The sequence below is a fragment of the Coffea arabica genome, chromosome 8c, assembly GCF_036785885.1.
Source record: "Coffea arabica cultivar ET-39 chromosome 8c, Coffea Arabica ET-39 HiFi, whole genome shotgun sequence".
Classification (NCBI taxonomy): Eukaryota; Viridiplantae; Streptophyta; class Magnoliopsida; order Gentianales; family Rubiaceae; genus Coffea; species Coffea arabica.
The window spans coordinates 36900190-36924750 of NC_092325.1; the positions used below are offsets into that span (position 1 = coordinate 36900190).

The following is a 24561-nucleotide window of genomic DNA, read 5'->3' on the forward strand; positions in this document are numbered from 1 at the left end:
ATGAAAAAATGTTGGAGGAACAAAATTTGTTAAAGAAAAGAATTAATGACTTGAACGAGTTTCTCCAAAATGAAAAACAAAAGTTTTCTCAAACAAAAGAAAGCAAAACTTTTCAAGGCACAAATAAGTTTGCTATGATAAGAAGTAAGAAAATTAGTTGCATTAAATCCACCTATGTGCAAAATACTTCTATCATGTGTCACTTTTGTTGCAAATTTGGACATATGCAAAATGATTGTTATGTAAAGAAAAATATGAGAAAAGGCATGAAATCCATGTGGATTGCTAGATCATGTCGTATTAACTTCCAAGGACCCTATAAAGAAAGGGTACCAAATGAAATTTCTCATATTTAGGTACATCATGAAGATTTGATCCAAGAAGTGCTAAATGGTTATAAGTACATTTGAAAATTTTGATATTCAATATGGTCTTGATTTGAAAAATAAATGGGGAGTTTATTTTTTTTTTATTGATGCCAAAAGGGGGAGCAGGATTTATTGAAATTTCTTTGTATGTTAGCACTTTCTAAGGGGGAGCTTTATTTGAACTTATTTGATAAAAGAAATCTTCATTTTGTTTGTCATCATCAAAAAGGGGGAGATTGTTGACCTTGGTCGATCAATCCTTGGTTTTGATGATTAACAAACCAAAATGTAGATTTGGGTTAATATTTTTATGTGAGCAATTTGTTAAAACAGATTCTTGTGGCACAAAAGAAGAAGCAAAAACAGGGCACTCATGTCGGACGTCCGAAAGGAAGCTATCGGACATCCGAAAGGAAACTATCGGACGTCCGAAAGGATGAAGAACATCAAGAAGGAAACTCTGTCGGACGCTCGTGAGGAAGCATCGGACGTCCGGAAGGATCGGACGCACGCTTCGGACGCACATCGATCGCATCGGACGTCCGAGAAATTTCGCAAAGATTTGATGACTCTCTGACGACGTTCGGACGCAGGGTTCGGACGTCCGACAGGTGGTTTGGACGCAGGGTTCGGACGTCCGACAGGTGGTTCGGACGTCCGACAGGCCAACGGCTAGTTTTGACAGCATTTAATATTTGACCGTTGGAGAGTCTTTTGGTGTCATTTCTCACCTTCTATAAAAATCCCAAAGCAGAAGAAGACAAGGGACTTTTGCCAATACAAAATACAAGCTTACAAGTGAGATTTTTGAGTAGAAAGATTCTTTGTTGGTTGTATAAGGGGTTGGGAAAGTTGGGTTGTGAGGTTGCTCAAGTGAAGGTTACTCTCTAGGAGGAGTAAAACCTTGGTGAAGGTGAACCTATCACTTGAAGTGGTAAAACCTTGGTGAAAGTTACCTCATTTGTATAAAATAGTTCTTAATTGGGTGAGTGATCTTTCAAGTGTAGGTTGTTGAGGGTTAATTAGAATAGTTGTAAAACTCCTTGGCTCAACCAAAGAGTGTTTGGGGTGAGGAAGGAGTGAGCCTTCACTTGTACATCTTGGTTAGCATCGCCATCTTTTGAAGAGGCTATTGGATTGATATTTGGTTTGCATTTCTTATCTTTTCTCTTTAATTAAATTTTCTTTATTGTGCTTAAATTTGATATATCTTTGTGCATCATTGTGAAATTGTTTGTACTCATTGGGTTGCACCGGGCCTTACAAATGTTCATTTTGTAAACCAAGGTAAAATTTTGTCTTTCCAAAATTTTTTATCTCAAATTCGTTTTTCAAATATTCAATAGTATTTTGGATCTTTTCGGGAGTTCCAATCAAATTAACATCATCAACATATATAGAAAAATATTACAACACTTGACCCATTTTTCTTGATAAAAATATATGGATATATTGGACATTGGTATAATCCTCTTTAGTTAATATTCACTGAGGCGGTTATATCACATACGTTCAGATTATTTAAACTCATACAAAAATCTTTGTAATTTGATAGAATAAATATTTTTAGAATTTGATTACATGTTTCAAGCATGTTGAATCTTTCAGGAATTCTAATATAAATATCATTTTCAAGATTCCTATATAAATACGCAGTAACACCGTCCATTAAACGCATATCTAATTTTTTATGCACTGCAAAACTCACAAAATATCTAAATGTGATCACATTCACTACATGTGAATACGTTTCATCATAATCAAATTCAGGTCTTTGTAAAAATCCTTAGGTTACAAGTTTTGCTTTATATCTCACAATTTCATTCTTCTCATTTTTGTTCACAAATACCCATTTATATCTCGCTGACTTTACACCTTCAGGTCTTTGGACTATAGGGTTAAAAATTTTTCTTTTAGCCAGTGAATTCGATACTAATGGAATTGTATCTCTCTTTTCGGCCAAAGCATTTTTACACTGACATTTATCAACCGATCGAGATTCATGATTCTCGTCAACTTTAATAATATCGAATGCTACATTTCATTAGACTCCAATTAAATTTTCTATGATTTCATTCTTTTCAAAAGTTGGCTCTTCAGGAGTGACCTCTTCAGGAAGTTGAATTTTGTTATGACATTTATTTAATCTCAGAAGATATTTAAAATCAATTTATACTTTATTTAAGTAGACTACTGTTAAATTCATTTGTAGCACCTGTACATATCCTTCAGGGACATCAATTTTAATCAAAATATTTCCTGTATGAATATTTGATTTAATGACTCTTTTGGAGTCAATAAATATATTTGACAATAGATTTGCAACTTTCTGCAAACGGATAATCTTTTGAACTTCTAATTCACAATATGTTAAGGATCGAAGAAATCCAACAATATTTTTCAAATGATTTCCTTTCAGTTGATCTTTTTCTCACCCTAATGTCGGGAATCATAACTCATCAAGATATAAATAAATCATTCAATAGATTACCCTTCAATATTTTATAATATTTAATCGTAAAAGGTGATTCATATCAGACATAAATTTTAAATTTCTTTTGAAGTCATATAATATATATATATATATATATATACGAGGTATGTATAAATACTTGTCGGCTCTCAAATATTCTCATCTTTTGTCAAATCATAAATTCATTAGGATTAGTAAACTTTTGATCTACTATGGGCGATGATTTTGAACCAAATGAGAATAAAGACACGATATCGATAACCATTTCTCTCTCGAACGGTTATTATAATAAATAAACATTTATCTCACTTGATTTCTAAACATGATTTTTATTATTGTCTCATTCAAAGTCTCAATTTGATATTTATTTTGATGGATATTCAAATTCAATAAATTTTTCGAGAAAGTAGTGTTCGTCTCTCTTATTTTCAATTAAAATATAGTGTGCATAGTAGCACTTATTATGGAAACACATATCGTTGTTACCATAATTCTTATGGGACAAATATCATCACCATAATCCTTTGATCCCAAATATTTGACATTTATTTCTTCTTCAGGAAGAAAATTCAATTATTATCATAAATCAAATCGATCATCATACGCCTTCAGGGCATTTAAAAAAATTAGCCATGTCCAGATGCTGTTATAATTTTGATTGATCAAATGTATTTCAGGACTTTTATTTGCAAGATACTTATTTGTTTGTCCTTACATTATTATTTCACTTGAAGTGAAAATTTTTGCTCTTGCCATGATAAAATACATATTTATCAAAATTATAGTCATGACTGCAACCATAGCTAGTAAGTTGAACTTTAGTAGCATTTACTTTTGGAAATGGACTAAAACTAGTATGCAATAAATATAGAATATTTCTCAAATTTTTCTCTCAATATTACTACTACAGGAGCATATTCGAGAATTATGTAGAGAATATTATTTTCAACTAAGAAATAATTCTAAATATAGTAGAATTGTGTACTTGCAGCCATAAGTAAATTTATCATATCAGACTTTTGAAATAATGACCATTTTTAGGTGGCCAAATCTATTCTTTAAAAGAAAACAACCATTTTCAGGTGGTCAAATCATTTTCATTAAAATATTTCAAAGGACAACATCTTCAAAACTCATTGCATCAGAATGTAAGTATCTAAAACAAATAATTCTTAGGATAATAAAGATAAATAAGTAGAATTGAAAGAAGAAATATTACTTCAAAGATGTCGAAAAGTATGTGTTTGTACTTAGTGGTTGCTCAATAGTAGGTACTTGTACCTTACGATCATTCAAAATTTGTCTCGATATTTTTGTTTTTTTTTTTCAATGATACTTGATAGAGGTCAACAAAATTTTTTAAGAAATGGACTGACACCAGTTGGTCGAAACTCATGATTTTTCTACAATAATTCATTATTTTGTTCAACCAAGAGAAAACATGCAATAAGTTCAGAATATTTCTTAAATTCCTTCTCTCGATATTGCTACTGTAAGAGCATGTTAGAAACATGAAAGTTTTCTCTAACATATCTTTATCAATAATTTTTTACCACATAATGTTAATTGAAAAGTAATTCTGAACATGACTGAATTATATTTATTAACAGATTTAAAATCTTTTAACCATAAGTGAACCCAATCATACCGGGCTTTTGGGAGAACGACCAACTTCAGGTAGTCGAATTTTTCTTTCAAATTTTTCCAATAGACAAGAGGATTTTTGACAGTAAGATATTCTATCATAACCTTGGTCTGGTCTTGGTTTGAGATTTCACTCTTTCCAACAATAGTATTACCAAGACTCATTGTCTCAAGATGAATTTCAATATCCAATACCCATGATAAATAATTTTTTTTCAGAAATATCAAGAGGTACAAATTCTTGTTTTGTAAGGTTAACCATAAGAAATTGAAATAAATTTGTAGATTAGAAATTGATGTTAATATATAGTCAAGAGTTACTCGAATGAATGCCCAAAAGTTGATTTGACACTAGTAGAATCTAGACAAAGTCTCGTGTTTCGCTTTCATTCAAGATAGAGGCTGCGTTTTCACCTTTTGCTTAGAAGTAGAGACTTGTGCTAATAACATGTTGTAAAACTAATAAAATAAACTACTATAATAGGGATTGAAATATTAGATAAAAAAGTAGAAAGAATATAGAATAATTTTTTTATTATTTTAATTGATGAAAGTTGTTACAAGAGGTGCCAAGATACCTCTATATATAAGTACTACAAAATCAAAGGTGCATGAATCCTATTAAATACTCATTCATGAATTTAGTATTTCAAGTACATCAATTAAATAGTTCCATGAACTGAAATGATTCATCCAATGTATCTCCCTTATTCAATGTACCAATGATTCTTGTAGATGATGACAATTAACAAAAAAAAAAATTTAAGGAAATAGTTAGAGTGTAGGAGTAGGAGTAAGTGTAGATTATGACAATTGACAAAAAAAAAAAAAATCAAACACTTTTATTTTAGGTTTGGATTAGGTATAGGAAACTCTCTACAATGCAATACGTGAGAACAAAAGCATAATTTGAACAACATAAATTTAATCAAGGCAGGGGCAAGAGCAATGAAAGTAAAGTGGTGAAAAAAAAAAAGAAAAATTAGAATTGGAGGCCTAAGACCTTCATTTTGGAGGTAATAAAATCTTTTTTTTTGACAAGTAGTATAGTACACACATACTCTACAATAAGTACTCAAAATATTTGTAATCAAATAATACCAACTAGTTTTGACTGAATTTCTAGACAAACTACCTTCAAGTTAGTGAAATTTGGCAAACACTTGGGTAGTTCTGATGTATGTAGACTATATAGTACAAATTTTGTCAGACCATTTGTCCAACCCAAGAGTTGAAGATGCAGGAAAATTTGTATTACATGATTTATAAAATCGGATCTACCCAAATTTTTAACGTAAGATTTTATGAGGATTTTACCCTTTTAAAACCCTAACTACAATTCTTCTCACGAAAGGTTAAGGTTAAAATTAGGATAAAGTTCATCACAAGTCACTAAACTTTATACAAAACTTCATAATTTAAAGGAGAGAGTATATATCATATAATAAAATTCAAAAAAATAGGCATAAGAAAAAGAAAGTTTGAGCTTTCATTTAGAACTATCCGTCTTTACTTCACTTTATTCTTTAGACAATGAATAAAATAAGCAATAAAATTTAACTATATCTAATAAACTAGAATTGTAAGCTAGACTTGGAGATGTAAATCTTTGAGGAGAATTACCAATTATAAAGTTCAAGGGCATAGATTCCACTGATGGTCAAGAATACAAGTGAAATGATCATACTTATGCTAGTTATTTTTATCTTGTTAGGGATTCATTTCCAAGGATAATCAAGACTCACCCTTATGATAAAATTGATTGTAACTAACATCATTCTTTCCTACTCTCGTGGTGAAGATATAAATGCTAGTTCATATAGTTCATAAAATGCAACAAGAAAATCCACCCAAATATATCACTACTCTCATGTGTCTATTCCTTAAGTTTCATTCATTTTTTTTCTATCATTGTTACTCAAATTGTATTGATTAACAACAACTAAATGATTTGTAATTGGTGATGAAACAATTACAAATGTTGAAGTAAGGACAAATGGACTAACAAATATAAGATCTAACAAGAGTAATTCACATTTAACTCATATTCAAGATTCCATCAGTTTCATCTATTGTTTAGACAAAATATCTAGTTCATCATGAAAAAATAAAGCAACAAAGTACAAAGGTTCCATGCAACAATTCATATTGACAAGACTAAGTAGAAATACTTGAGAAAGCTTAGCCAATGAAGAACAAAGCTCTTCAAGATCTTCAATTAAACTTCCAAAATAAGCTTGTTACAAGGAGATCCTCTTGGACAAGTGTTTACCTTCAAAGAGAGAAAATTACTACTACTACTCTTTCTACTACTTGGAGGAACTAATTTCGCTCCAATTCCTGACTCTTACTCACTTACTTCTCTACTCCTCTTCTTACTACAACTTCATTTATTTATAGGCAAAGTTTGCCCTATACCAAGGCATGAACACAAGCAAAAGTAATGTTTCAAAAGTCAAGAAAGAAAGCTACATGATTTTTCCAACTTTGGAATGCTCAAAAAGTGTTAATGAACCTTTTTGACAAGTTAATCTAGCCTTCTTTATGTCCCATTAATCATGGTTGATCCAGCTAGCACCAATTCATCAAGAAGAATCAAGTTGCACAAGTTATGCAATTGGCAAAAGCTGGAACCGACAGAGAAATCGAACCTCAAAAATGGATCTTGGACAAGAACCGGTTTTGCCTCAACAAAAGTTTTCAATCATCTTCTTCAACCGTTTTGTCACCAAACCGAGGCTTCTAACCATTTCTTGTCCAATAACTGATTTCTTGCCTTGTTTTTCGACTTTTTCTTTGCATATTTGAAGCTTTCCTTGCTTGATTTGGTGATCAAATTTCAATGAAAATTCCATATTTCACCTACAAAAATAAATCATCCAAACAAGTGAAAGGAAACCAAAAACTTTCAATGTAAGTTCACGTGTGCTTAAGCATTAACTTATGAAAGATTTTCGTCCTTAATACTATTGTTCTAAGCTAAACATGATTTAAAATCACATGAAATGACCACAAAATATAATATGTAAAATGTCATTATCAACACACATATTGTAGATGGGGTTTTTAAGGTTTAGCTATTTAGAGAGCTCCAAACTCTCATAGCTTTTTTCTCAAAGTTTTAAATCATTTTAAGTTCAATGATATTAGCACTCCCAAAAAAGCTCCAGAAACTTTACTTTTCTTTTTTGACTTAATGAATTGACATAAAACCTACAAAACACATTAGGAGATGAATTTATCCTTTTATGTATTGGGTAATTTTTTTATGCACCATCAGTGTATACATAATCTGGTAGATGCATGCCACATAATTCAATTTAAAATTTAAAATTCACTTGTTTGCATATTTGTTAGTGTGAGAAATCTACTACATTGATAGTGGATAAATTTTAATCTTCACATATTTACTAATAACTTTCTGTACTTTATCTCTTGAATTTACTTAGTTTCCCCTATTCTTAAATTAGTCTTAAATTGTTATAAACTAATAATAGAGGAAATTCCTAATAGCATTGATCAATTATTTAGTCGTCCTGGAGTAAAGTTCTATAATTTTTGTTTTGGAGCTGTTCAATATTTTTTTAAGTGGATTTTTACAATATTACACAATGTTGGTTTTTTTTTCCAAACAGAAAATTTTAAGACTTCGCAGTTGATAGTGTAGTCTTCTCCATAAAAGTAATGCAAAATTGTCATTAAACTGTACCTTGAGGGTAATTTTGACATTTAAATTGGTAGAGAGTCTATATTATAGGTTCTTATGTGATTTTTTAACAACAAGAAATGGTGGAGTGCTTAGAGCATTTTTTAGTGTTCCAATATCATTTGCCTTATTTTAATTTCAATAAATGTTTTTAAACGTTATTAATAATGAGTTCTAAGCAAAGAATGCCACTTAAAATAGAAAGGTTTAATATACATATACAAATATATATATTTGTAAGTTCCCGGTGCAACCCAATGAGTACAAACAATTTCACAATAATGCACAAAGATATATCAAATTTAAGCACAATAAAGAAAACTTAATTAAAGAGAAAAGATAAGAAATGCAAACCAAATATCAATCCAATAGCCTCTTCAATTGATGGCGATGCTAACCAAGATGTACAAGTGAAGGTTCACTCCTTCCTCACCCCAAACACTCTTTGGTTGAGCCAAGGAGTTTTACAACAATTCTAGTTAACACTCAACAACCTACACTTGAAAGATCACTCACCCAATTAAGAACTATTTTATACAAATGAGGCAACCTTCACCAAGGTTTTACCACTCCAAGTGATAGGTTCACCTTCACCAAGGTTTTCACTTGAGCAACCTCACAACCCAACTTTTCCAACCCCTTGTACAACCAACAAAGAATCTTTCTACTCAAAAATCTCACTTGTAAGCTTGTATTTTGTGTTGGCAAAAGTCACTTGTCTTCTTGTGCTTTGGGGTGTTTATAGAAGGTGAGAAATGGCTTCAAAAGGCTCTCCAACGGTCAAATATTAAATGCTGTCAAAACTAGCCGTTGGCCTGTCGGACGTCCGAGACCTCCTGTCGGACGTCCGAACCCTGCGTCCAAACCACCTGTCGGACGTCCGAACCCTGCGTCCGAACGTAGGCAGAGAGTCATCAAATCTTTGCGAAATTTCTCGGACGTCCGATGCAATCGATGTGCGTCCGAGGCGTGCATCCGATCCTTCCGGACGTCCGATGCTTCCTCACGAGCGTCCGACAGAGTTTCCTTCTTGATGTTCTTCATCCTTTCGGACGTCCGATAGCGTCTGACATGAGTGCCCTGTTTTTGTTTCTTCTTTTATGCCACAAGAATCTGTTCTAACAAATTACTCACATAAAAACATTAGCCCAAATCTACATTTTGGTTTGTTAATCATCAAAACCAAGGATTGATCGACCAAGGTCAACAATATTACTATATATTAATATACATATTATAAAACAAAATTGATATGTATATATTTATATAAATATATTTTAAAGAAATATTAATATTTATATATAAATACATATATTTATTTCAATTGATATAATATATATATAACATACATATTAATATGCATAATTTAAATTACATATTAATATTAATATAATTTATATATATAATAAAATATACATAATTGAAATATACATATTAATATATATTAATATACATATTATAAAACAAAGTTGAAATAAATATATTTTCATATTTATATCAATATATAAATAAATATATTTATATATTTATATAAATATATATAGATATATATTTATATTTAAATAAATATATATAAATATATTTTAAACAAAATATTAATATTTATACATAGAAATATAATATTTATTTCAATTGATATAATATATATATTATACATAATTGAAATACATTAATATTACTATAATTTATATATATCTTATATTCATAATTGAAATATAAATATCAAAATATACATATTAATATATATATATATTAATTTACATATGATAAAAATATTTGAAATAAAAATATTTATAAATTTATATAAATATATATAAATATATTATTTATATAAATATATATAATTAAATATAAATTATATATATTTATATATTTAAATAAATAAATAAAAATATATTTATAAATATATGTAAATATATTTAATTATATATATTTATATTTTGTATTAATATTTATATATAAATATATATTTATTAAACAAAATATATTTTTTGTATATAATATATATATATTTATATATATAAATATTTTTGTATATTAATTTTTGTATTAATATTTATATATTTATTAAACAAAATATATTTTTTGTATGTAATATTTATATATAAATATATACATATATTAATATATTTTTTGTATATTTGGAGTTGTTTTTAAAATATTTGTTTGGATATGGTGTTTTTGAAGTTGTTTTTATAAAATTTTTGCTATAGTATTGTAGATGAAAAACAAGTTTTTGAAAAACTCTCAAATCCAAACAGAGCCTAAAGAGACGGTGATATGGATTTATGATTGGTCATCTTTAGTACTTTCGACTTTGGTAATCAAAGTCTTTTCTTAGTATTTCTGGTTCATCTGACTTTTTCAAAGTAAACCCTTTTCTATGACTTGTTTATGGAGTCGAGGCAACAGACAGCTGATGTATTAACTACCCATGTGTCGTCTGTTGCTGCTATTGGTCTAAAACACAAATTTGCATATCAGAACATTCCACCGAATTTTCTGAAAACAACCTTTGATGATATCTCTATACTAACAACCAAGAGTTCTTAGTTAATTAACACACACACACAGCGTTGACAATTTTGCTCAACCACATTTCATTCGAGGATCTAGACGCAACGGATTTTCTGTCTTACATCCTGTGTCACTCTCTGTTTCACTTTTTATTATATTGCTATTTTTTCTACATAAATATCATGTTTTAGTTCTTTTTTTTTTTTGTTTTCTTAAGATTCAATAATTATTAATTGAGTAAAAAATGAATACAGCAGCTTAAAAAAAGCAATATATAATAGAAAATTAAAAAAATATAGCAGAAAATTCATAAAAAATCTCATTTTTTATGCATTTTGATTTTTTGAGTTTGTTAAATTTTGTGTATTACTCAATTAATAGTTATTGGATTTTAAGGAAACAAAAAAGAACTAAAACATGATGTTTATGTAGGAGAAATAGCAATATAATAAAAAGTAGGATAGAGAGTGGGACAGAAAATCCGTTGCGGGATCTAGATACCTATATATGGACCCCACTTTTTCCATAATTCAGCAGAGGAAAAATGCTTTCATGAAAATAGATGTAAAATAGTTTTAGTAGGAAGCCTAGAACAAAAGTAGAGGTTAAAGAAGTTTTATTAGATGAGACACGGATCAGAAGTTGCGAGTAAAATTACAAATTTGAAGTAGTATTATACGTGTTGTTTAAATTCTCCACATAAAATAAGAGAAAAACAGTGATGTACAAACCACAAACAAATAAACTTTTCCAACTTGGCCATCAAAACTCATTTGAGAAATTTAATTATCTTTCCGTTATTCAAGCTAAGTTTTTGCATTTGTTGGGCATTTCCACTCCTCCTTCCTACTATATAATACTAGTAATCAATTTAAAGTATACCATTATTTCACACCACAAGCAAACCACATTTTCTGGTTTAAATTAAGAAAAAACTATACATCTGTTTCTGTTTCTTCCAGCTCTTCCCAACAAAGAATATGCCTTAACTACTATAAATTGGGCTAAAAGAAAGCAAGCTTGATTCAGCAAATACTTAGTTTTGCCAAAAAAAAGAAAAAAAAAATCGAATTCCTCCCTTCTCCTCCTTGTTTCCTTCCTAGCTAACTAATACCATATGGGGACAGCAAAAGGAAACAGAGAAATTTTGCAAGAAAGAATTGAGAAGCAGGAGGAGCGAGTCCATAAGCTGGAAACAAACGCTTTCCAGCTAGCAAACTATTATTTTGTGTTCCAAGGAGTGATTTTCACAGCAATATTCAGTGGCTCTTCTTCCATCAAGTGCCATTTTCGTTTAATCCCTCTCTTGCTATCTCTAACCGCTGCTATTCTGAATCTGATCACTTTGTTCGTGATTGGGAAAAAGTATACAAAGTGCCTACACCGGCTTGAGTGGGAATACGAAGCTTGGTATCAAGAAGCTAACAAAGTGCCTGACCAGGTTCCGCAAAGAGAAAGGCAACTGGTTGACACAAGGGTCAGAAAACTCGAGCGAGAAACCGTTTTTATTGCATGCATGGTTTTGTTTGTCTTCTTTGCTGCGATTAACATTTATGGTACTGTGGCAATTCTTTGTCACAAGGCATGACGGTGTCTAGTCATCTAGAGATTCTGGGTACTCTAATACACTTCTGTTACACCTATATTACACACTTACACTTCGTTTTAAAGGTGACATTAATTCAAATGGAGACACAATTTTCACATCAATATATGGTATAACATAAAGTATGAATTGATCTATGTTTTGTTCTGCTTGTTAATTTTCATGTGTTACGATTATGCATGTAGTTTGGGCACATACAATTTGAAGGGTATAGTTGTGTGTGGCTGGTGTAATTTTTTCTTTTATAGGATATAAGAAATGAGAAGGGAGAAGAAGAGTTTGAATCCAAGGCCTTAAATTCTTGGTTCCTCCATTGGCTAGTGTAATTGTTACAAGAATTGATGTACAGATATACCAAACTCTTATACTCAAAACCAACTGAATGCTTTGGTCTGGCACGGTATGTGCACACCAGATCTTGTAACAAAGACATCAATGTAGACATGGTATTCTCTCTTGTTGTTTCTTTGTTGGAGTTTAATGTTCTCTTTCTTTTTAATCAAGAATGTGGAATTTTTATTTTACTCTTTTCAGTTAATAGATGTGACTGTAAGACTGTAAGTCTGGAGAAACCTATCATGAAAACACAAAATTTATATTGAAACAATTAAATTTGAAAATATTATCAAAAGCCTGAAAAACGCAGATATATTTAGTCTCTTTTCCAGAATTTTATTTGGGGAAGCTTTCCAGAATTTTTGAACATCCATAATCTGCACAAAGGTGCTCCTCTATTTATTCGTTAATTTATTCTTCAATAGTTGGAATATTTGCTTTATATCAAAATATAAAACTTTTCACTCTTAATAATGCTAAAAAAGGGAGAAACATGGTGAATTAGAGTTCCAAACCTTCTTTTTTCTTAGGATTATTTCAACTTTGCATCTCCAAACTTATATCACTTTTTCACTTTGCACCCTAAACTTCAATTTTGGACACTTTGCACTCTATATTCTTAATTTTGGACGGTCTGTACCTTAACCTCTCAAGTTTGTCTAATATAAATCCAATCAATGGCTATGTTTGCAAAATTCATGAGATGAAGAGCGGTGAAAATTAATGGTAATGAATCACTTTGTTTTAACTACAATCCCTTAACTTTTTTTTCTGCACTTTTAGTACATTGTCATTGATTTATAAGATCTCAATTACTAATATTGTTAGCAAAATTAACGAGATAAAAAAGGTACAAATTAACGATAATATTTTTTTAATTTTTCTTATGATACTTTGGTACCTTTTGACTACTTTTGGCACATCCTCATTTATTTGTTGGGTCCTTTATATCATTAAGTTTGCTGAAGTTATCATTGATTAGATTTAAATAGGAGAAATTTGAGAATTTATGGTGTAAAGTGTATAAAATTAAGAGTTTAACGTGTTAAACATCCAAAATTGAAGTTTAGGATATAAAGTGAAAAAATGATACAAGTTTGGGAGTGCAAAGTCAAGTTTGTCTTTTTCTTATATATCATGCCAAGGGGCATTTATCTTGGTTAGATTGGTGAATTGGGACTAAGGAGACAAAGTGTGAAAGAGATGAAAGTTGGGGATAAAGTGAGAAGGCAAAAACTTGGGTAGATCTGGAATTGTAGATCTAGTGACTCCAATTTTATCACATCTTCAATAATTGAATTGGTGAGATAGTGTGACAAATTTTGAACCACTAAATCTACATAGATCGAATCTACCCAAGTGTTTGTCAAGTAAAAAACATGTTAAACCTTACACACCTTAGGAAATAAAGCGTAATTGATCCAGAATGATATTGTGCCATGGATTAAGAAGCTCAGCCCGACAATTGCATTTGGACAACCAAGAACAGATGTAGTGCTAAGAGCAAAATACACAACTTTCAATGATAGTATTTACATATTTTTGTGTTGGTGTCTGGTGTCTACGTCAGTTATTGGCTTCGTTTGAATTAACTGGTTGCCAAATGGTCGCCAAATGAATATACATGGTCGCCGAATGTGGAATATGCATACAGACACTAAATGTTGAAATTTGAAGCGTATAAAGAATGATATTTAATTGGTGCCACTTAGAGCTTTTACCGAATCGAATCAAACCAAATACTTGGTGTTCAAATTTTATTCATATACTATACAAACATGGTTCGAGCTCGATTGTTTGTTCAATGAAGTGTACGCGTTGTTCAAATTCAATTCATTAATTTGTATAGATATTCGAGTTTGAATACAAGATCAATTCTTGAAACTAGACAAGCCGAATTCGTGCTCAAGTTTAGTTTGAAAATGATTTATTTTGTTTCAAAATAATACATGATTTAGAATAAACGTAATTATATTGGTTTTATATTAGAAAATAGATAATATTAATTTTATGTCTATTGTTGTGAAGCTAATAAAATATAAACTACTAAATGAAGTAGAGCCAAGAGAATTAGAGAAAGAGAATGATTCATTCATTCACATGTTCTACCAATGGTTCCAGAGTTTTCAAATGAGGTTTGTAGACCCTCAATTTATAGGTGATATAAGGTCAAAAATACACATACCAACATTAATATAAACATGGGTGAAAAACTTGGAGAGTCCCTAAACTATATATTGTTGTTCTCATATAAATTTTGTTTTCGATTGGCCCTTAAACAATTAAAACTGCATACTTTAAGGACTTCCGGTGACTTTAGACATAATGTGACCAGATATAAAGGGCATTTTTGTTCATTCATAAAGGAAGCATCGGGACCAGCAACTAAAACCCTGAAAAGAGCTAACTCTTCAATTTCCTAAGACTTTTTTTCAAAAAATCCTCCGAAAAATCAAGTTTTATACATCAAAAAATCCCATTTCTTGGTGAAATATCATCCAAAGTATAAGTATGGCTTGATAATTGTTCAATAATGACGGTTGAAGGTTGTGGGGGGAAAATTCTCCAGTGAAAGCTACAGATCAACAAAGGAATAGATTGGGTAATAAGGAGAAGAGATGCATATTTTGATCTATATCTCGTATACACGGCAATGTGCCTCTCTATTTGTATGCTTATATCATTGGGGTTTACGTGTTTAATTGTTGTATTATTATTCAAAGATTTAGGGGCTGTTAGAGAAATAGATGTCGGTTGCTAGGGGTTTAGATAAAGTGGAGCTTACTTAAATTAATTGGGTGGAAATAGTCTATGAGAGTTTCGTCGTATTGGTAGGCTGCATGGGGTCCTACTACATTTGTTGTCTATTTTTAATGTACTAAAAATAGCAAATTAATGAAATTTCTGGCATAGAGCTTGACAAAAAATAGTTGATGTAGATGACACATTGTTTATTTAGCAATTTCGCTGCTTATTTTTACTACTCAATGAAGATAGTGATTTAAAAAAAAATTTTGATACATGATTGTACAGAACATGGGAATGAATATTTTAGTATTAGATTGCACCATCGGGGTAAGTTTAATGGTTAAGATTACACATTTTAATTTATAATGGTGGTGAAGTTGATCAAGTAGATTTGTGTATGCTAATAGGATGTCAGTACTTGAGATTAATGAAATGTTAAAAAAACTGGGGTATGGGAAAAAGGAACCTGTGTTGTATTATTACCTTGAGCTTGTATTCTATATGATGGATTGAGACAATTGCAAACTGACCAACATATCAACCAATTCTGCAGTTGGGTACAAGGATATAAGGTGATGGAAGTTTATTGTGACCATAAGACTATTGAAGAGGTATTGGAAATGCAACTCAATGAGATTGTAGAGAAATACGGGCCACCACCTAAATCTAATGTTTTGATAGAAGAAATAGATGATGAGGAAAGAGTCATAGAGGAACCTTATGGTGTTAAGAAATCATTTTGAATGCTGAAACGCACAACCAGAAGATGAGTGATGCAAGTGGAAATTTAATAAGAGAGGGCCAGAGTGACATGCACAAACAATAATGAATAACCAAGTTGATGAAAAAAAATGATGCTCAAGGATAAAGTGCAAAATAAGTTATACTTTAAAGGGATTTACCGTAGTTAGCTCTTAACGGTATAAATATTTTTTTGACATCATTATTACACAATGTTAGAATTGACCAAAGGTTTAAGGAATAAAATGAAAAAAAAAATAATATTAGGAGATAAAGTGCAAAAATAATGGGTTTGTTTGGATTGTATGTTATTTGAGATATTTTTACTGTAGCACTTTTTGTGATGTGATGTATGTGAGATAAAAAGGTAATTGGAAAGGTAAAAAGATGTGTTGGAAATTGTAATGATGATGTAAGCAAATATATTTGGGGAAATAAAGACCAATCCAAGGGAGAGTTTTTGTGATTAACCCTAAGTTAAATTTCGTTGAATGGCCAGAAATACATATAATGTTAAATGTCTAGTGGGGGAATTAGTGTCCTGTTTGGCATTTGAGTTTTTTGCTAAGTTTATCTGCTATAAGTTTTTTAAAACTTTAGTTACAGTAATTTCAAAAAACTTCTCAAAATTTTTAAACTATACACTTCAAAATATTCAAAAATTTACATATTTAAAAAAAAATTTTTTAAAAACTTTTACAGTAAATTATAGTAAAATTTTAGATAAATACTCAAAAAAATTCAGTTGTCAAACGGGGCTAGGTCCGCTAGGTATGACCAGAAGTATATATAATGTTAAATGTGTAGTGGGGGAATTAGGTAACTTACTCCAAAATTGTCGCCAAATGTTGAGATTTTGACTGATTCTCTGGCAGCACTTGGGATCTTCGGTGACATGTTTTCTATGCTAATCCAATGCTACCAATAATATTGCGACAAGTGTCTTGTTATTATTTATATTTTAATTTTCTAATAATTCAACTTGGCTTGGTTTAACACAAATTTAAATAATAACATGATACTTGGTACAATATTATTGGTGGCATTGAATTGACATAGAAAACATGTCACTGAGGATCCCAAATGCTCTGGCAGTGACACTTTAAGAATTTCCCGCGTGCCGGCCGAGTACACGCCCGAATTACGTGGCCATTTGTGGCGGCATGTAATACGGATGCTGCACTCTACTACTCGACCACTAGTGAGTTTTGACTGTAATTGAAACTGAATTTGCCATAGCCGCCGCCCCTCGGAGGAGATGCCATCCGTAGTTATTATCAACAAAACCAAATCAGAAATCGTAATCAGGGTTTTTTACCGTATTGGAGATGGAGACGGCAGCGGCTGCTATGGGTCTGTAGTTTATAGACTGAAGCGTGATGGATACAAGTTACTGAATCGCTCGTACTTTGAGCGGTTGTCTAAGACCATGTTCGCTCCTCTGGAGATTCGTATATTCCGGGGAGGTGAAAGCGAATTCATCGGCTTTTCTCCGCTTGAGCTCGATTTTTGTGACGGAATTGTGGTCGAACTTGATGATGATACTGACAAATTGGCCAAGAAATTTGTTCAAAGGCGGAGAGTTTATTCTCATGCGTGGATAAAGTAGGTTTCAGTTTCCTTTTTTTCTTCTTCTTCTTCATTTTTCTCCTCTTGTTATTGTTACTATCATTGTGTCTATATTTCGTGTTTTACTTTGTCTAGGTACTGGATTCCTCATTTCGGGATTAAAGAGAGGATTGATCATATCCTTTCAGCTCTGGTAAGAATTTCTTCTTTTTCTTATTAGTTCATTTTTTGTATTATTTTAATTTGACTCATTCCTTTTTATTTGGTTAATGGGGTTAATTTACTTGATTTCAGTTCCTTGTTTTTCTGTTTCTTGATTTCTCTTTAATTTGATCAATGAATTCATGATAATCCTTTTCTGCAATTCAAGGTGAAATTTCTCTCATTCACACACACAGATATATGTGTGTGTGTGTGTGTGTATATATATATATATACATATACATATGTATATGTATATATTATATATATCCATATATAGTACACATGCATATATACATATTCATGTATATGTATATGCATATACGTATATGCATATACATATATACATATATACGTGTATATGTATATATGCATATGAATGTATAATGTATATATACATGTGTATGTGTATGTATAATGTATATATGCACATATATATGTATATATATACATATATACATGCATATATATGCATATATATGTGTATATGCATATATGCATGCATATATGCATATATACATGTATATGTATATATGCCTACAATATGATGAAGAGCAGGAAAGTGGAGGCAGTTGTTAGAATGATTGTTTACGAGGTAAAGGATTGTTTTAGTTTATTTAGGAAACTATAAGATGAAAATTCAATTTTGTCGTTGGTTGTTAAGATAGTGAAGGGCACTTTTGCAAAAGTTCCATTAATTTAATGCCTCCCCTTCGGCTTTATACATAGTGGAGTATGTTTCTTTACTGATCTGAAACTTGGCACTTTTACTTTTAATTGGTTCTAGGTATAGTCGGAGCCTTGACTTTATAAAAAGTTTTGTAAACTAAGTTATTTGATTGTTTTGACACTATTCTTTGAGAATTTCTTGCCGTAAAGGTATGTTTTGTGAGTTTATCTTCTAAGCACTAGCAAACTTCTTCTGCATCAACGGGTCTAGATCTGTAGCACATAAGCATTTAAACATTTCTTCATTCTGTTGTCCATGTGGGTAAATCGGACCTGCTCAAGCAAAAAGTAAGTGGACTGACAGTGTATATATTTTAATCCTCTGTTTTTTGGTGCGTCATGTGTTTTGGTCGTTCATGAGAATCAACAGATATCTGGCTGCCATAAGTCAGCCCGCTATTGCTAGCTGGCCTTTGTGGTTCCTCTGTTTAACTTTGTGTTCTGTACTAACATTGTCTTGGAGTATATCTTGCCTTTTGAGTTTTCTTCTTGTGTTGCTTATGATACTGTTTGAGCTGCTCACATTCCCTTTATTAGAATTCAAACAGTTATTTTCATCAGTAAAGAGCAATTTTGATGGGAAAGTACAAATAATTAAGTTCTTCTTAATTAAGAGAAGTGTATGTGCGCCGAAGAGGCCTTGGTCTAGTGGCTGAGGTTGAAGCCCCGGGACTTAGAGGTCCTAGGTTCTAATCCCCGTTCCTCCTCACCACTTCTTAAATCCCACCCCTCGTTAGAAAAAAAACTTTATAAGAAAAGAGAAGTGTATATGTATTTCCTAATTGAGGGGCTCTTATAATTTTCTGTTGAAGTTTGGTTATACATTTTCTTTGAATTACCTTTGTCCTCTCTGAATTATGCATTGTTATTCTAATGTATTTTGAGCCTCTGATAGCATCTGCATTCTTCTTTTTTCTTTCCTTGAAAATCACTAGACCAGGGGTACCTTAAAACAGACTTTGCAAACTGAATCCTTCCACAAAGTTATTGTTTAGGTGCTGATGACACTTCTTGTGACCCTCATCCATAAGTATAATACTGCCCTAAGCCTCCATAGCTATCACATGAATTTCTTTTCTTTCTTTAGGTAATCTCCACAAGCAGGACAGTGCCTGAACAGTGCCAATATTAATCTGGGACAACTAGTAGCATGAGTAATTACACCCGCATAAGTCAAGTGTTATTTATAGATTAATGGGCATATTTTCTGCTGTTAGCTGATATGAATCATTGACATGTTGGCAAAAAGAAAAAGGTAGAAAGAATTTCTGTCTGTGAATGAGATGATTTGTTGTTTTCCAGGAGACATCCTAGCCACCTCCATAACTACCAAAATTGACAGCTTAGTGTATCTGAAATTTTTACTGTGCTTCAAGCTCTATCTACTTAGAATTAGATTCTGACTGATTTCTCAGTCAGTTTTCTCCTATCCAACTGTTTCTCCTGTGACAATTGCTTTCCTCTACCGTTCAACATTGGAAAGTTCTTCTCTGGAATCATGTCCTTGGATTTTGCACACCAAGATCACTTAAGATCACAATTTTGGCAAAGGCTGCATTAACTGATCTCTGATTAAGAGATTGAAGCTGGCTAAGTTGGCACCGAGTCCTTTTAGGGAAGATTAGGGAAGATTTCCAAAATTTTGAAAATCACTAGACATGAACATGACATGGAAGCACTGTTCAGCTTCGATTTGTATATGGACATTTTGACATTCAACAGTTTGAGACAATGCAAATAACTGATATCCAACTTCATACAACAGTTTATCTTTGCTTCCTGCTTCTGGCTTGGAAACAATATTTAAAGCTGAATTTGCGATTAAGCACTTGACATTATTTAACCAGTTTGAGAAAGTCCAAGTCATTGAGGATCCTTATATGGTATGGATATCATTTTCATTCGCTCAAAAAAAAAAAGGAAAGTTAATTTTGCATTAGCCTCTCTATTTGCTCATGATTTTGATTTTGTTAAATGAACTTAGGTTTTTACAGAAATGTAGAGATTCCTGAGTTGACCTTTTAATCACTCTGTTTTACTAACATGGCTTTAGTTTGCAGCTTTAGAGTGCAAACACGAATATTCAACTTTTGTTTCTTACTTGCATTTAGAAAATCCTGGAGTTTTTGGTCTGTCTTGCATGGATCCCTTATTAGATCTTCTTTTCTTATTGTCATATCTTTTTTCCCCCTGTTCTTTTGTGATGCTAAAAATTAACTTAGCTGGATAAAACTCTGCTGTCTTTCTTCTAAACATATTTTTGCAACGTTTTGTCATGCTCAATTTGGATACTAACCAGCCCTTGTGCATCACATGCAGAGTACTGAGTCTGCTGCTGAGCCAGTTTGAGGCTAAATTTCTGTAAGTTTCAGTTATTTGTTCCCATTACTATATTACACATTTGTTTGCTTCCTAATTAGCATAGCATTAATGCAGCTATATCAAAATGCAGCGGTTCTGTTCTCTTTAAATTCTTTTAGCGTCACAAGTTTGACTATACATGGTTGATTGCTTGGTCTCTTTAAAATTTGGAGAAGGTTAGGTCTCTTCTCTGATTGGCATATTTATCCACAAGTACACATTAATAATTGGAGAAGAAAGTTCTGCAACTCCAGGAGCTTCAATTATTTGCAGAACTAGTATGGCAAAGCAAACTATTGATTTCCTCTATAGTTCTGCCTTTGTTAGAGATCAAGTAGCCTTATTTTTTTGGTGGATGCAATAGCGATATAAAAATGTAGCAATGCTATTTAATATTTTTGGAAACACTTTTCTTTCATAAGTTATTTTAAATGTTAATTGCTTGATTTTGGTAAAATTTGGAGAGGCTAGATCTCCTCTGGTAGACTTAGATATGTGTAAGTTATGCGTCAATAATTTGAGAAGGAAATACTAAACTTCAAGAATTAGAGATCTGCAATGTTTACAGACCAAGGAAAGAAAGGATTCCCATTCCCGTAGTATTTCTTTTCTTTCTTTGATATCAGGAAGCCCTTGTTTTTTGTGGCAAATAATCCAATTAAGTACTTAGGAAACCTGAAGCACTTGAAAGATGTGGGCCTCGCATTATTTCTTGAATTAGCTTAGTCAGGACAATATAGTTAATTAGTTCTTCTGTAAATCCTGTGGGTTCTCTGCATTCGATCATATACTCATTAAACAGGACTAAGACACCTGGGGTGTAGTCGTGATCCTAGATCAAATTTAAGATTGGCTGAACTTTGATGGTTTCATGTAATTGACAGTAGTAAGCATGTACTATGAAGCTCACAGATGGTTACCATGTACGATCCAAAAACATTAGGCTGGGATTTGATTTTGGATTATTCAGGATAGATAAATCATATAAGTGGTAATAACAACGTGAAGCCCTTCTTTAGGAATGTAAAATATAAGTATGTGATAAGATGTTGAGCACGCAATGAACTTTTTCCTTTTTCAGTCTGCAAAAGGGTGGAACAAATTGCTTCTAGTTTTAATAGGATATTCTGGTTTGACTTGAATGAGTGTTTAGTCCTTCAGTTATGCTGATAACAAAGAATAATAGTTCACCTGACCCACATTACCAAAACAAGTGTATTCTCAATACCTTTGGTGCTAATAATCGACCTAAATTTTGCCTTGAAATGTTGAAACTTCTAGAAGTAGTCTTCACCTTTGGTCTATCAAATAAACTGTTGCACATATACTGAAAGGAACATCTAGCTTTTTTGCTGGTTGTTTTAGTTTGAGGAGTTCAGATAGTCTTTGGTTATCATGGAATGAGTGCTTTCCTCTTCCGGGCCTTGAGAAACACATTAAAAATCTTTTTTTTTTTGGCACAGCTCATCTGAAACTCCTAGGTTTTCTTAAACAAATTTGCAAAGAGTTTGAACTACCAAAAAGTTGGGTGGCTTTGATGTGAGAAATTTGAGGATGTTAAATAGGCATTTTCAAAGAGAAAAAGTAGTAAAATTTTGCAGCTTTATTGTTTTTTTCACCTCCTGGTGTGATTCCAATGTATCTGGATTTGTTCTTTTCTTCCTGGGGACCATAATCTGCAAGTGTTGTTTCAGCTAATCTAAATTCTTGAAATTGGCTCTTCCTCCCAAATATAATGGTTTGTTTGGTGTCTAGCAAATGATAAGCTTCCTGTTGCAAAAATTTTGATTTAAATTATTTTGAGCAATAGATCTTCTGTATTTGGGGTTGTGAGGAAGATGTTATAGTATATTCCAGTTCAATGTCCACAAACTAATGTATCTCGAATCTTGTTCCATATACCTGGCGTGGCCAATATTTGTCACTTCAGGCTGAAGTTTTTGAACCTGCAGCAGAATATTTCTTACTATTTATCATCTTTTATGTTGTGCAATATGTGTGAAAGTCTAAATAGCTTCAGTTTTGATGAAAATCTAATTGACCCTCATAACACTTTGTAAGGTTCAATGAAGGTTCCAGAGTGTATCTGATCAACAACATTGTATGTCAAAAAAGAAGCATAAATCCAAGATTTAGATAGAGTAGCATCTTTGATTATCTGTCAGATAAAGCTGACGGCTGGTGGTATTGTGGAACATATAACTCCAAAATGGCTATTTAGCAATGTTTCTTTCCGTGGTGCTTTTGTTACAAATATTGGTGAAGACACAGAAAATACGTCTGAACTTCTGCAGTCTGCATGCATCTCATGGTGTAAAAGCAAAGGGCTTTTTATTGAAGAATTCTACTGGAGACTGACTGTTTACTAATATTTTGTGTTTTATGCAGGAAGGAAATAAAGAAGAGGATACGCAAAGTGGTTCATGATTGTGGCACCCTCCCTTTTGTTGGGAGTCTCCTGCTGGCTTTCGTCTGTTGTACCGTTGCTTGATCACCCTCGTACATGCACTTACTTTGTCTTCACTTTGGTTGTGTGGGTTTTCTGATCTCAGGTCTTCTGTGGAGAGTTAACAGTCTCGTGATTGGGAAAAATAGCTGCCTTAGGTGGTTGGATCGCAGAAGGATCGCCTGCTGCCTGCTCAGCAGTATTAAGTATATGTGTACATTTCCGTGTTGTGTTGTTGTCCTGCAGTCATTCCGCACATTTACACAATATGGATGGCAATGCCTTTTATTAGTGCTCAAATCTCGGAGGTATCTTTTTGACGCAGGTTTTCGGTAGGTGTAAACTGTTGTTATACTCCATGATGTCCTTGAATAGACAATTCGTCCCTAAACGGAATTGGATATGGTTTATGCACATATTCAAATTGTTTGTCCGTCAGCAACCTACGGTCATACACTCTACCGATCGGATCTTCTGTGCATACAATTCTCTTTTCAAATCTGAGTTAATTCTGAAGAATCGGATCTGCTTCTGTCCATTCTTTGTCGGATATATCTGATCCTTGGGATCAAAATCCGATCATGTGGTTCTGCGGATCGCATTAAGTTATAACCTAAAACTAACCTTAATCTAGCTTCTAGTGCTAACAATATCTCTTGCAGCCTTGTTCCTTGACTAACACTTGTGCTATAATCTATTTGAATGACGGAGATTTTATAGGCGGTGTAAAGATTATAGGAAAATGCTACAGTCCTTTTTGAATACGATACCTATGTTTCTAATCTACTTACATCTTGCTATAACATTTCGCGATTTAAACTCTTGGAATAATCTAAGGATTGATAATTCTTATTCTATATTTAACGGTGAATTCAATTTCATTGGATATTATATTCCCGAGTGACCGTAGAACTCTCCAAGTTTGTAACATATTCTCGTTGAATTTGACGGTGAAGTGTTCAACTTCATTAACTTTCAATCGCAAATGCAAGCCATCTTCTTGATGAGAAAAGAAAATGAAATGACAACAGCACCTAGTGTCGCGACACAAAAATTGGTAATTGTGATCTTTGGAGCTTCTACAACTAATATAGTAACTCCAAGACAACAATCATT

General features: G+C 32.1%; 1 protein-coding gene across 1 annotated transcript; it reads left to right on the forward strand.

Moving 5' to 3' along the window:
• The first annotated feature begins 17279 nt into the window (after positions 1-17279).
• Positions 17280-23887, forward strand: LOC113706347 (uncharacterized). Its single transcript, XM_027228235.2, has 4 exons — positions 17280-17744; positions 17844-17901; positions 20958-20999; positions 23388-23887. The coding sequence occupies exons 1-3, from the start codon at positions 17398-17400 to the stop codon at positions 20985-20987; spliced, it is 435 nt and encodes a 144-aa protein (XP_027084036.1). The 5' UTR covers positions 17280-17397; the 3' UTR covers positions 20988-20999; positions 23388-23887.
• Positions 23888-24561: the final 674 nt, after the last annotated feature.